We start from the raw sequence: 13796 nt of genomic DNA, 5'->3' as shown, positions 1-13796 counted from the left end.
CCCTCAACAACAGGTTATCACTCTGCCTGCTGTTGGAGAGAGCGACGCAGCAGAGGAAAATCACACGCGTCTGGCACTTGACTCAAAAGAGAAGTGATGAGAAGAGACAAGCTGTGGCGATAGGGGATTCATTAGATAGGAGAATGGAAAGGAGGTTCTGTGGGTGAGAACGAGAAACATATCATCCGGGAATCTCGTTTCTCGGCTCTCTCACCCAGACCCCGCTGCCTCGATTCAGCCCGTACTCACCGCGCTACGACCGTCCTGCACCTTTGAGACTGCAGTTCCCACCGCCAGGTCGTACAGTCCGTTCAAAAGCTCAACTCCGGCAGGGAAGTTACAGTCTATTATTTGCAGTAATCGTTTCCCAGTAAAAGTGTGATTTATAAAGTATTTAGTTCCTTTCTTTGTTTTATTTGCCACCAGCAAGTCATCACTGAGCTGCACCAGTGCCATCTTAAACCAGAAAATAAATCTTGAATAAACTTTTGCATCTGTATTTAGACAGGAGCCAGATGCAGCCTCTATAGAAGTGAGGTAAAGTGGCATCAACCTCATAGACTCTTACAGATTACAGAGGAGATGGTGTTTCCTAGCCTGAGCCAAAAAGCTGGTAATCTCTGGTTTATTACCTGAGCCACGTGCAAATTGGCACAGAGTGAAGAAGATTAGAGAGTTAAATGCGTGACTTGAGGATTGGTGTAGGAAAGTGGGTTTGAATTCATGGAGAACTGGCACCAGTACTGGGGAAGGAGGGAGCTGTTCCATTGGGACGGGCTCCACCTGAACCATAAAACAGTGAAAACCTGCAGATGCTGTCACCCGGTTCAGACAGGGCCCAAGTGCGGAGTGAGAGACACTGAAGCAGGTCAATAGTTCACAGACTTTATTGCGAACAGTGTTAAAGGGAAAGAAAACAGTCAACACTAGGCCAAACAGAGCCGTTAACTAAAACGCTCAAATCGAAAACGAAGTCTACACTGTGGCTGAAAAGAACAACTAAGAATTAAACGAATATCGCTGGTCTTCAGAGACAGTTGACTCGATGGTCCAATTTCTCAGGCAAGGTGGAATGCAGATAACGAAGCGTAGCTATGTTCAAATCTCGACAAAAACTGCGACGGAATGAATGGAGTTAAATACTATCACAATGAAATGATAACAAGCTGACACGTGCGTATTGACGAGCGCAATTGCTGAATCTGCTGCGCTGCCGAATCCGTGGTTGTGACAGATGCTGGAAATCCGAGCCCGAAACATTGACTGTGTTTTTATCCACAGATGCTGCCTGGCCTGCTGAGTTCCTCCACCTGAACCGTGATGGGACCTGGATCTGGTGAATTGCATATCTCGGATTTGTTAGAAGTTTGTTTGTTTGTTTACAGATTGAGTGTGGAGTCGGCCCTTCCGGCCCATCGACCCGTGTAGACCAGCAACCACCAACAGACCTGATTTAACCCGAACCCAATCACCAATTAACCTCTCTGATACATCTTTAGACTGTGGGAGGAAACCGAGGCACCCAGGGAAAACCCACACATTCCACAGGGTGGACGTACAAAATCCTCAGAGAGGATGCCAGGATTGAACTCTGAACTCCGACGTCACGAGCTGAAATAGCATCGCGCTGACCGCTACCCAACCGTGGTGCCCAAATATATTAATGTATGTAATATTATGTGGGGCACAGATAGATACCAGTGTCTTTTCTCCACCGGTGAAATGTCTCGTCCCAGAGGGCAGGCATTGAAAGTGAGAGAGGGTAATTTCAAAGGAGATACGAGGGGCAAGTTTCTGAAACAGAGAGGGGGAGAGTCTGGAATTCACTGCCGGGGTGGCGCTGCTGACAAATGTGACAGAGACGTTCAAGATGTCCTTGGGTAGACACATGAATTGGCAGGAAGTGGAGGGATATGGACATTGTGTGGGCAGAAATAATTAGATTCACTGGGCATTTGATTGCAAATTTTAATTATTTTGACACATCAAGTCCAAAGGGTCTGTTCCAGTGCAATATTGTTCTGTGGCCGATGTTCGAAATGACATTGAAGGGAACGGAGGGATATGGATGATACACAGGAGGAGGACATTTAGTACAAATTGTCACCAAGATCAGCACAGTATTGTGGGCGGAATGGCCAGTCCAGTGCTGTACTGTTCTATGTTCCAACAACTGGGCTCTGATCATATTCCACCCCCTCGATCTCAACCATCCACCAGGGTCAGTTTCCCCTGATAGAAACATCCCAAATGTTGTCTCTGGTAAAATTCTTGTCTTGCACATCAAATGAGTAGAATGTCTGAGCCTTAAACTTTTCCATGTCTGATGAGTGTGTCTGTGCAGAAATCCATCCAGGGTTCCTCCCCCAGCCGAGGTCATACAGACCGATTCCCACTGCGGTTCAGCTGCGAGACGGTGGTTTATTGTCGGCTGAAACAAAAACAACAATGAGTTGTGTGAGGTGAGCCGGTGAAGAATGGGAGAGTTAAACTATGTGGCAGGCACTGTCTGAGTGGTTTTCCTGAGTCTCTGACTGTCAGGGTTTTGGGGTCTCAGGGATAAGTCACCTCTGCTAACCCTGAACATGGACCTGTGGCCAGGGATAATGATATGGACAACATGCATGTTTCTAACTACCATGCCAGGCTACTGCTGGATGCAGGGTGCTGAGGGCAATAGCACCCATGGGTGGGGGACTCTATCAGCAACACAATGCTGCTGTCCTAATGCTGGACTCATATCAGGGGCCCTGAACAGACTCTGCAAAGTGGGTGTGGAGAAAAAACCACTCAGTCCCTCCAATCCATTCTGTCACTTGATCAGATACTGGCCGATGTGTTTCAGCTCTGACCAACCTTCACAGTACAAAACCAGCAAATTCCATCCGGTTCCAACCGGGAATTCCCACCTGTGTTGGAGAGGGTTGTACATCTCCATGGCAACACCAGTGTTTCCAGAGCAGCCGGGCTATGGTGGTGTTGATTCGAAGAAGGAAGTCTGAGAATCGGAGCGGGAGTGCGGAGGAAGACATTTTTGAATTTTTCGGGTTTTTTTCCATCGGCGTTCTGAGAGGCGGGACTGCGCAGGCGTGTGACGTCGGGCTGTGCAGCGCGGCAGATTTAAAAGGAACAGAGCCTCATACAGCGGGCAGCAGAGTGAGCCGGGAGCAGAGCGAAGGCTTAAGGGCTTCGGCTCACCGGGTTTAGGCGGAAACGGGCAAGGCGAGGAAGGTTTGGCATTCATTTTCTGTTGTTATTTGAGGAGAGGGGCAGTATGAGTGTGAGGGCAGTTTGCTGTTCTCGGTGTCAGATGTGGGAGGCCCTGGAGTCTCTAAGCCTCCCGGACGTCTACATCTGCGCCAAGTGCATCGAGATGCAGCTCCTAAGGGACCGCGTTACGGAACTGGAGCTGCAGCTCGATGACCTTCGTCTGGTCAGGGAGAGTGAGGAGGTGATAGAGAGGAGTTGCAGGCAGGTGGTCACGCCGGGGCCACGGGAGGCAGACAAGTGAGTCACGGTTAGGAGGGGAAGGGGAAAAGTCAGGTAATAGGGAGTACCCCGGTGGCTGTGCCCCTTAACAACAGGTACTCCTGTTTGAGTACTGTTGGGGGGGACAGCTTACCCGGGGGAAGCGAAAGTGGCCGTGCCTCCGGCACAGAGTCTGGCCCTGTAGCTCAGAAGGGTAGGGAAAGGAAGAGGAGGGCAGTTGTGATAGGGGACTCGATAGTAAGGGGGTCAGATAGGTGATTCTGTGGACGCAGTCCAGAGACCCGGATGGTAGCTTGCCTCCCTGGTGCCAGGGTCCGGGATATTTCTGATCGTGTCCAAGATATCCTGAAGTGGGAGGGTGAGGAGCCAGAAGTCATGGTACATATAGGTACCAATGACATAGGTAGGAAAAGGGAAGAGGTCCTGAAAGGAGAATATAGGGAGCTAGGAAGGGAGTTTTAAATGCTTGCCACTCTCACTGTCACGTGGCACAGGCAGTAATCCCGAGATTATTAATCTCGGGATTACTGCCTGTGCCACGTGACAGTGAGAGTAGGAATGCGATGAGGTGGAGAATAAATGCGTGGCTGAGGGATTGGAGCAGGGGGCAGGGATTCAAGTTTTTGGATCATTGGGACCTCTCTTGGCGCAGGCGTGACCAAGGATGGGAGTTCAACATTCAGGGATATTCAATATTCAGGAGGGATAGACATGAAAGAAAAGGAGGTGGGGTGGCGTTGCTGGTTAGATAGGAGATTAACGCAATAGAAAGGAAGGACATAAGCCGGGAGAATGTGGAATCGATATGGGTAGAGCTGCATAACACTAAGGGGCAGAAAACGCTGGTGGGAGTTGTGTACAGGCCACCTAACAGTAGTAGTGAGGTTGGGGATGGCATTAAACAGGAAATTAGAAATGTGTGCAATAAAAGAACAGCAGTTATAATGGGTGACTTCAATCTACATGTAGATTGGGTGAACCAAATTGGTAAGGGTGCTGAGGAAGAGGATTTCTTGGAATGTATGCGGGATGGTTTTTTGAACCAACATGTCGAGGAACCAACTAGAGAGCAGGCTATTCTAGACTGGGTATTGATCAATGAGGAAGGGTTAATTAGCAATCTTGTCGTGGGAGGCCCCTTGGGTAAGAGTGACCATAATATGGTGGAATTCTTCATTACGATGGAGAGTGACATAGTTAATTCAGAAACAAAGGTTCTGAACTTAAAGAAGGGTAACTTTGAAGGTATAAGACGTGAATTAGCTAAGATAGACTGGCAAATGACACTTAAAGGGTTGACGGTGGATATGCAATGGCAAGCATTTAAAGATCGCATGGATGAACTACAACAATTGTTCATCCCAGTTCGGCAAAAGAATAAATCAAGGAAGGTAGTGCACCCGTGGCTGACAAGGGAAATTAGGGATAGTATCAATTCCAAAGAAGAAGCATACAAATTAGCTAGAAAAAGTGGCTCACCTGAGGACTGGGAGAAATTCAGAGTTCAGCAGAGGAGGGCAAAGGGCTTAATTAGGAAGGGGAAAAAAGATTATGAGAGAAAACTGGCAGGGAACATAAAAACTGACTGTAAAAGCTTTTATAGATATGTGAAAAGAAAAAGATCGGTTAAGGCAAATGTAGGTCCCCTACAGACAGAAACAGGTGAATTGATTATGGGGAGCAAGGACATGGCAGACCAATTGAATAATTACTTTGGTTCTGTCTTCACTAAGGAGGACATAAATAATCTTCCAGAAATAGTAGGGGACAGAGGGTCCAGTGAGATAGAGGAACTGAGGGAAATACATGTTAGTAGGGAAGTGGTGTTAGGTAAATTGAAGGGATTAAAGGCAGATAAATCCCCAGGGCCAGATGGTCTGCATCCCAGAGTGCTTAAGGAAGTAGCGCAAGAAATAGTGGATGCATTAGTGATAATTTTTCAAAACTCTTTAGATTCTGGACTAGTTCCTGAGGATTGGAGGGTGGCTAATGTAACCCCACTTTTTAAAAAAGGAGGGAGAGAGAAACCAGGGAATTATAGACCGGTTAGCCTGACATCGGTGGTGGGGAAACTGCTAGAGTCAGTTATCAAAGATGTGATAATAGCACATTTGGAAAGCGGTGAAATCATCGGACAAAGTCAGCATGGATTTGTGAAAGGAAAATCATGTCTGACGAATCTCATAGAATTTTTTGATGATGTAACTAGTAGAATGGATAGGGGAGAACCAGTGGATGTGGTATATTTGGATTTTCAAAAGGCTTTTGACAAGGTCCCACACAGGAGATTAGTGTGCAAACTTAAAGCACACGGTATTGGAGTAAGGTATTGATGTGGATAGAGAATTGGTTGGCAGACAGGAAGCAAAGAGTGGGAATAAACGGGACCTTTTCAGAATGGCAGGCAGTGACTAGTGGGGTACCGCAAGGCTCAGTGCTGGGACCCCAGTTGTTTACAATATATATTAATGACTTGGATGAGGGAATTAAATGCAGCATCTCTAAGTTTGCGGATGACACGAAGCTGGGCGGCAGTGTTAGCTGTGAGGAGGATGCTAAAAGGATGCAGGGTGACTTGGATAGATTAGGTGAGTGGGCAAATTCATGGCAGATGCAATTTAATGTGGATAAATGTGAAGTTATCCACTTTGGTGGCAAAAACAGGAAAACAGATTATTATCTGAATGGTGGCCAATTAGGAAAAGGGGAGGTGCAATGAGACCTGGGTGTCATTATACACCGGTCATTGAAAGTGGGCATGCAGGTACAGCAGGCGGTGAAAAAGGCAAATGGTATGCTGGCATTTATAGCAAAAGGATTCGAGTACAGGAGCAGGGAGGTACTACTGCAGTTGTACAAGGCCTTGGTGAGACCACACCTGGAGTATTGTGTGCAGTTTTGGTCCCCTAATCTGAGGAAAGACATCCTTGCCATAGAGAGAGTACAAAGAATGTTCACCAGATTGATTCCTGGGATGGCAGGACTTTCATATGATGAAAGACTGGATGAACTAGGCTTATACTCGTTGGAATTTAGAAGATTGAGGGGGGATCTGATTGAAACGTATAAAATCCTAAATGGATTAGACAGGCTAGATGCAGGAAGATTGTTCCCGATGTTGGGGAAGTCCAGAACGAGGGGTCACAGTTTGAGGATAAAGGGGAAGCCTTTTAGGACCGAGATGAGGAAAAACTTCTTCACACAGAGAGTGGTGAATCTGTGGAATTCTCTGCCACAGGAAACAGTTGAGGCCAGTTCATTGGCTATATTTAAGAGGGAGTTACATATGGCCCTTGTGGCTAAAGGGATCATGGGGTATGGAGGGAAGGCCGGTACAGGGTTCTGAGTTGGATGATCAGCCATGATCATACTGAATGGTGGTGCAGGCTTGAAGGGCCGAATGGCCTACTCCTGCACCTATTTTCTATGTTTCTATGCCCCATGTTCTGGATTCCCCATGGAACAAATGGTTTCTCTGCATCCATGAGAGTGGACTCCATTGACATTGGCAGCTCCTCTTGTATCACATTCTGGGTGGGATCTCCAGTAAACAGGAACACAAGGGATTCAGTGATATCACACCTAGTTTTACCACGTTTTGGTGTGGGATCTCCAGTACACAGGAACACAAGAGTCTACAGAGAGTCCAGGACTCAACCAGTTCCATCATGAGTACAACTCTTCCCACCATTGAGAGCATCTACAAGGAATGATGTCTCAGGAAGGTGCCATCCATCAGAGAACCCCACCATCCGGGCCATATCCGCTACTTAATGCCATCTTCAGGCAGCAGGTACAGGAGCCTGAAGTTACACACATCGAGGTACAACAACAGCTTCTTTCCCACTGCCATCGGGGTCTTGAATACACCTGGTTGTGCTTCCTCTCCATGCCTTGTGGTGCATCGGGTGGCAATCCAGCCATTTCGTTAACATTTATCTGTTTTCATGAGTTTGAGTTGACAGCTCAGCACTCCACTGAGCACAGACAGGAAGTGTGCCAGGTACCGGACAGATTCAAACCTGGGAGCGGATTGAAGTCCGGTGCTGATACCAGGACACCATAGACTGGCTTGAAGAAACTTGAACATGAAAATGAACTCTTCTAAACATGTCTATACTGAGAGCACTGCAATCTAATTGTGCAAATGGCCGAGAACATTGAACTCTGCCTCATCTCGCCAGTAGATCTCGTTCAGATGACACTATGAGCTTGCTCAGGGATGGATATCCTTTCTCTGAAACCATGAGGAATTACTGATGGGTCCAGAAGAGGACGGGGTGTGTGGGTGGGAGTTTTGCCTTGGGCATCAACTTCCAAATTCCAGCAACTCATGTAACAGATCCTGCTGGAAAAATCAGGGACAACACTTGCTCAGCCTTGAAACCAATGGAGGTGATGAACAGCACTGGGTCTTTTAGACACTCAGCTTTACCAGGACTGTGAGGATGTCTGTGCATGGCTGAGTGACCTGATTCAGTAAAAGGTGTGAATTCACACCCTGGTCCAATTGGTGATCAGACTGAGCTGCCGCTGATCCATCACCACACGGGGCTCATTGCTCACTGGCTGTTCCTGTATAAAGACTTCTCCAGTCTCACCACTTCCACAGCAGTTGATATGGTTTAGCCGGCCTGTCCAAAGATGTTGCAACGTACCTTGGAGATGACCGTAGATGGACTGAGTGGGATGTTGCAGAGCCTAGTAGAGAAAACAGAAATGGTGTGAACAACAGCTTGACAGCTCATGCTGTGGAAAAAGCTTCAATGTTCCAGAGGTGACCTTCCTTACCATGTAGGTGTTGTTTGAATCGACCTGGTGACCTCCTGAACCCTACAACAGAACGCAACTGAATCATTACAAACAAGAGAAAAATCTGCAGATGCTGGAAATCCAAGTAAGAGACACAAAGTTCTGGAGGAACTCAGCAGGTCAGGCAGCATCTATGGAAAAAAGTACTGTAATGCCCCACTCATTCACCATTCCCCATTCCTATTTACCTCCTTACCTGCCCATTTGCTCCCTCTGGTGATCCTCCCATGTTCCTTTCTTCCATTGCCTTCTGTCCTCTCATCTTTGATTCCAATCCCCATTCCAATTCCAACATGTTGATCCATGGCTGTCTTTACTACAATGATGAGGCTGCTCTCAGGTTGAAGGAGAAACACCTCATATTCCATCTGGGCAGACTCAAAACTGATAGCTAGATCAATGATTTCTCCATATTCCAGTAAATTCTCACATCCTCCTTCCCTCTTCTTCCGTTCCCCACTCTGGCTCTCTTCTTACCTCTTTATTTGACTATCACCTTTTCCTGTGTGTCTTCAGTCTTTTAACTTTTCCACTGACACCACTCAGCTACTCACTGCATCCTCCTCCCCCACTCACTTGGCTTCACCTATCACCTTCTAGCTTATGCCCCCTCCCCTCCCGCCATGATGGGCAGAAGGGCCTGTTTCTGTGCTGTACTGCTGTATGGTCTGTGGTCAATATCCAGGAACAGTTACACCACATACATTTGCAGATCATTCAGACATTGCAGAAATATTCAATGAACCACAATGTCACTGGGGAATATCCCTGATGTAAGAAGCCAAGAACATACCAGAGCGACCCTCACACAATTCTACTCATCTGAGAAAAGCATCAGAACTCACCGGGACATCCCTGGCCATGGAAACATTTTCATAATCTACCCCTGGGCTCCGGTGATCAGTTTCTGTGGGTGGGTCTGTGAAATAGAGTATAAAGTGTCAGTAACAGCCGTCTCCGAGCTGTGAGTCCCACATTGCTGTCACAACACAACGACGGGCTCTTTCACAATCAGTCCCCGACCTTCACATTTTAATAACCCCACACAACAATGGGATCAGAATGAACCATTTAGTCACACGTACGGGACGGGTGGTTTCTAAACGCTCTGCGTCTGATGAGGAAAATGCCTCCAGTGACAGCGAGAACTCCCAGCACGACAGCCAGAATGAGCCAGGCCAGGTACGATGGGGCTCGGGACATCTCTGTTTGAGGAACGGAAAGGAAATCACATCAGTGGGTAAACATCTGGGAAGCTCACTGTCAGTGTAGAAGGAATCCATTCAGCCCATCCTCCTGTGCCAGCTCTTTGAAAAAGATGCTCACTGATCCCAGTCCCCTCATTCCCCAGAGTCCTGTGAAATGTCCTTTCCAAATATTTACCCAATCCCTGAAGGAATGATGCTGTTCCACCTGCTTGTACCAACTGACCCAGTGGGTGACTGAATAAAGCACGACCCTCAGAGACTTCCTGTTTCTTGTTGCCGTCTCACTGGAGACCATAATTCCAGTAAGGCATCGTTACTCTTGTACTCAAATCTGTCCCACAATAATGGACAAGGGGTTCCTTTCCGAATCACCAGTTGTACCTGCCTGCTGGGTTTGATCTTTGTGTACGAGGCCACCCAGATTCCCCAGGACATGAATATCCCTCAGTCTCTCTCCATTCAGAAATTACTCTTTGTTTCTATTTTTCCTACCAAGAGAATGATCTCACATTTGTCCACATGATATTCTAACTGTCTTCACCTTGCACATTCACTCCGTGTGTCGACATCCCCGTACGTCTCTGCATCCTCCTGACCAATCACCCTGCCAGCACCTCTGCATCCCCGACAGGCTTGGATACACTTGGTCCCCTCATCGATACAGATTGTTGGAGCTGGGGCACAGCCCTGATCCTAGTCACTACTGACAGTCTTCCAGCCAGACAATCACCCTCTCTTCCCATTCTTTGTTCTCTGGACTGTGCTCATTTCTATAGATGCTGCCTGGCCTGCTGAGTTCCTCCAGTATTTTGTAGGATTTGAACCTCGATCACTATCTCTGTAAGTCATTATGCAAACCGCTACATTGCCGTGTCACATGATTGAAAGATTTACTAACGTTAACGTAGACAACATCCACTTCCCAATCCTTCATTATCTTCTTCAGCTCCTCAGAAAACTCAGTCAAGCTGATTGAATGTGACTTTCCACACACAACGTCGTGCTTACTATATCTAATAAATCCATTCAGGAACACACTGCTGAATAAATAGAACTTGTACTCACTGGTTACGATGAGCTGGGTGCCGTTCCCATTGATGCCTCCCCGCACTCTGCAGTAATAGACGGCAGAATCATTGTGCACCACGTCTGTGACTATTAGGGTGAAGCTGCTGTTGGACGTGTCTCTGTAGGGCAGAAACCTCCCAGTGAAACCCTGTCCCCACTCTGGGCTGCCTCCTGCCCTGTGTGTTAAAACCCACTCCATGTCCTGCCCAGGCAGTTTCTGATACCAGTGGACGTCGGTGTCTTCCAGCCTGGCGTTTCTCATGGTACACCATAACCACGCCGTGTGACCCTCAGTGACACGCTGTATGCTCGGGGACTGGATAAGGACAGGAACGACTGCACCTGAAAGGGAGAATATCATCACTTTAAACCCAGCTTGAGGGGTAGTTGGATGGAGTTGCTGTGTGGGGAACGTGGTCTTGAACAATGTTACTGAGACACAGAGGTGGCGAGAACAAACACTGTCTGCAGAATTCCACTGAAAGCCGAGAGGGACGGCCTACCTGGGGGAAGTGACAGTGGCCGTGCCTCTGGCACAGATTCTGGCCCTATGGCTCAGAAGGGTAGGGAAAGGAAGAGGAAGGCAGTAGTGATAGGGGACTCTATAGTTAGGGGGTCAGACAGATGATTCTGTGGACGCAGGAAGGAAACAGATGGTAGTTTGCCTCCCCCAGGTGCCAGTGTCTGGGATGTTTTGGATCGCGTCCAAGATATCCTGCAGTGGGAGGAAGAACAGCCAGAGGTCATGGTACATATTGGTACCAATGACATAGGTAGGAAAAGGGAAGAGGTCCTGAAAACAAGCTACAGGGAGTTACGAAGGAAGTTGAGAAACAGGACTGCAAAGGTAGTAATCTCGGGATTACTGCCTGTGCCACGTGACAGTGAGAATAGGAATAGAATGAGGTGGAGGATAAATGCGTGGCTGAGGGATTGGAGCAGTGGGCAGGGATTCAGATTTCTGGATCATTGGCACCTCTTTTTGGGCAGGTGTTACGTGTGAAAAAGAAGGATGAGTCGCACTTGAATCCCAGGGGGAACAATATCCTGGTGGGGAGGTTTGCTAAGGCTACTGGGGAGAGTTTAAACTAGGATTGTTGGGGGGTGGGAACTGAACTGAAGAGACTGGGGAAGAGGAGGTTGGCTCACAAATAGAGAAAGATGTTGACAGTGCGAGAGGGAGGATAGGAAGGTGATTGAGAAGGGATGCGCTCAGACCGAAGGTTTGAGATGTGTCTATTTTAACGCAAGGAATGTTGTGAACAAAGCGGATGAGCTTACAGCATGGATCAGTACTTGGAGATATGATGTGGTGGCCATTACAGAGACTTGGATGGCTCAGGAACAGGAATGGTTACTTCAAGTGCTGGGTTTTAGATGTTTCAGAAAAGACAGGAAGGGAGGCAAAAGAGGTGGGGGCGTGGCACTGTTGATCAGAGATAGTGTGACGGCTGCAGAAAAGGTGGACGTCATGGAGGGATTGTCTACGGAGTCTCTGGGTGGAGGTTAGGAAGAGGAAGGGGGTCAATAACTCTACTGGGTGTTTTTTATAGGCCACCCAATAGTAACAAGGATATCGAGGAGCAGATAGGGAAACAGATCTTGGAAAGGTGTAATAATAACTGAGTTGTCGTGACGGGAGATTTTAATTTCCCTAATATCGATTGGCTTCTCCCTAGAGCAAGTGGTTTAGATGGGGTGGAGTTTGTTAGGTGTGTTCAGGAAGGTTCCTTGACACAATATGTAGATAAGCCTACAAGAGGAGAGACTGTACTTGATTTGGTATTGGGAAATGAACCTGGTCAGGTGTCAGGTCTCTCAGTGGGAGAGCATTTTGGAGATAGTGATCATAATTCTATCTCCTTTACAATAGCATTGGAGAGAGATAAGAACATACAAATATCGGAGTAAGGGGAAATATGAGGCTATCAGGCAGGAAATTGGAAGCTTAAATTGGAAACAGATGTTCTCAGGGGAAAGTACAGAAGATATGTGCAACTGTTCTGGGGATATTTGTGTGGAGTTCTGCGTAGGCACATTCCAAAGAGACAGGGAAGTTATGGTAAGGTACAAGAACCGTGGTATATAAAGGTTTTAATAAATCTAGTCAAGAAGAAAAGAAAAGCTTAGAAAAGGTTTAGAGAGCTAGGTAATATTAGAGATCTAGAAGATTATAAGGCTGATAGGAAGGAGCTTAAGAAGGAAATTAGGAGAGCCAGAAGGGGCCATGAGAAGTAAACACAAAATACTCTGCAGATGCTGGGTTCAAACTGGGGTCACGTATTGCATCCGGTGCTCCCGGTGCGGCCTCCTCTATATCAGTGAAACCCGACGCAAATTGGGGGACCGCTTTGTCGAGCACCTCCGCTCCGTCAGCCACAACAGACAGGATCTCCCGGTTGCCACCCACTTCAACTCTGCTTCCCATTCCCATTCGGATATGTCCATACATAGCCTCCTCTACTGCCATGATGAGGCTAAACTCAGGTTGGAGGAGCAACACCTCATATACCATCTAGGTAGTCTCCAGCCCCTTGGTATGAACATAGAATTCTCCAACTTCTGGTAATTCCGTCCCCCTCCCTCCCCTATCCCAGTTTCACTCTGGCCCCTCCCCCAGCTGCCTATCACCTCCCTCATGGTTCTGCCTCCTTCTACTACCCATTGTGTTTTCCCCTATTCCTTCTTCACCTTTCCTGCTTATCACCTCCCTGCTTCCACTCCCCCATCCATTTATATTTCCCCTTACTGGTTTTTCACCTGGAACCTACCAGCCTTCTCCTTCCCACCCTCCCCCCACGTTCTTTATAGGGCCTCTGCCCCTTCCCTCTACAGTCCTGACGAAGGGTTTCGGCCCGAAACGTTGACTGATCATTTCCATGGATGCTGCCCGACCTGCTGAGTTCCTCCAGCGTGTTGTGAGTGGGGCCATGAGAAGGCCTTGGTGGGCAGGATTAAGGAAAACCCCAAGGCATTCTACAAGCATGTGAAGAGCAAGATGATAATTCATGAAAGAATAGGACCTATCAAGTGTGACAGTGGGAAAGTGTGTTTGGAACCAGAGGAAAATCAGGTCAGCACAGGATCTCAAGATAGAGAATTTGTAGAATGTCTGCGAGATGGCTTTTTAGAACAGCTTGTTGTTGAGCCCACTAGGGTGTCGGCTGTACTGGATTGGGTATTGTGTAATGAACCGGAGGTGATTAGAGAGATTGAGTG

General features: G+C 47.6%; 1 protein-coding gene across 2 annotated transcripts in view; it reads right to left on the bottom strand.

Moving 5' to 3' along the window:
* Nucleotides 1-927: 927 nt before the first annotated feature.
* LOC140202117 (uncharacterized) overlaps nucleotides 928-13796 on the bottom strand; it is a 71007-nt gene continuing 58138 nt past the window's right edge. For both annotated transcript variants that reach the window (XM_072266975.1, XM_072266976.1), the window contains 6 exons: nucleotides 10575-10919; nucleotides 9387-9506; nucleotides 9147-9220; nucleotides 8281-8322; nucleotides 8148-8190; nucleotides 928-2431 (listed from right to left, as the gene is read on the bottom strand). In XM_072266975.1, the coding sequence (XP_072123076.1) occupies nucleotides 2403-2431; nucleotides 8148-8190; nucleotides 8281-8322; nucleotides 9147-9220; nucleotides 9387-9506; nucleotides 10575-10919 (653 nt within the window). In that variant the 3' untranslated portion in view covers nucleotides 928-2402. The remainder of the gene's footprint in view (nucleotides 2432-8147; nucleotides 8191-8280; nucleotides 8323-9146; nucleotides 9221-9386; nucleotides 9507-10574; nucleotides 10920-13796) is intronic.

This window comes from Mobula birostris, chromosome 8, assembly GCF_030028105.1.
Source record: "Mobula birostris isolate sMobBir1 chromosome 8, sMobBir1.hap1, whole genome shotgun sequence".
Taxonomy (NCBI): domain Eukaryota; kingdom Metazoa; phylum Chordata; class Chondrichthyes; order Myliobatiformes; family Myliobatidae; genus Mobula; species Mobula birostris.
This window is presented reverse-complemented; position numbering and strand designations above follow the sequence as displayed.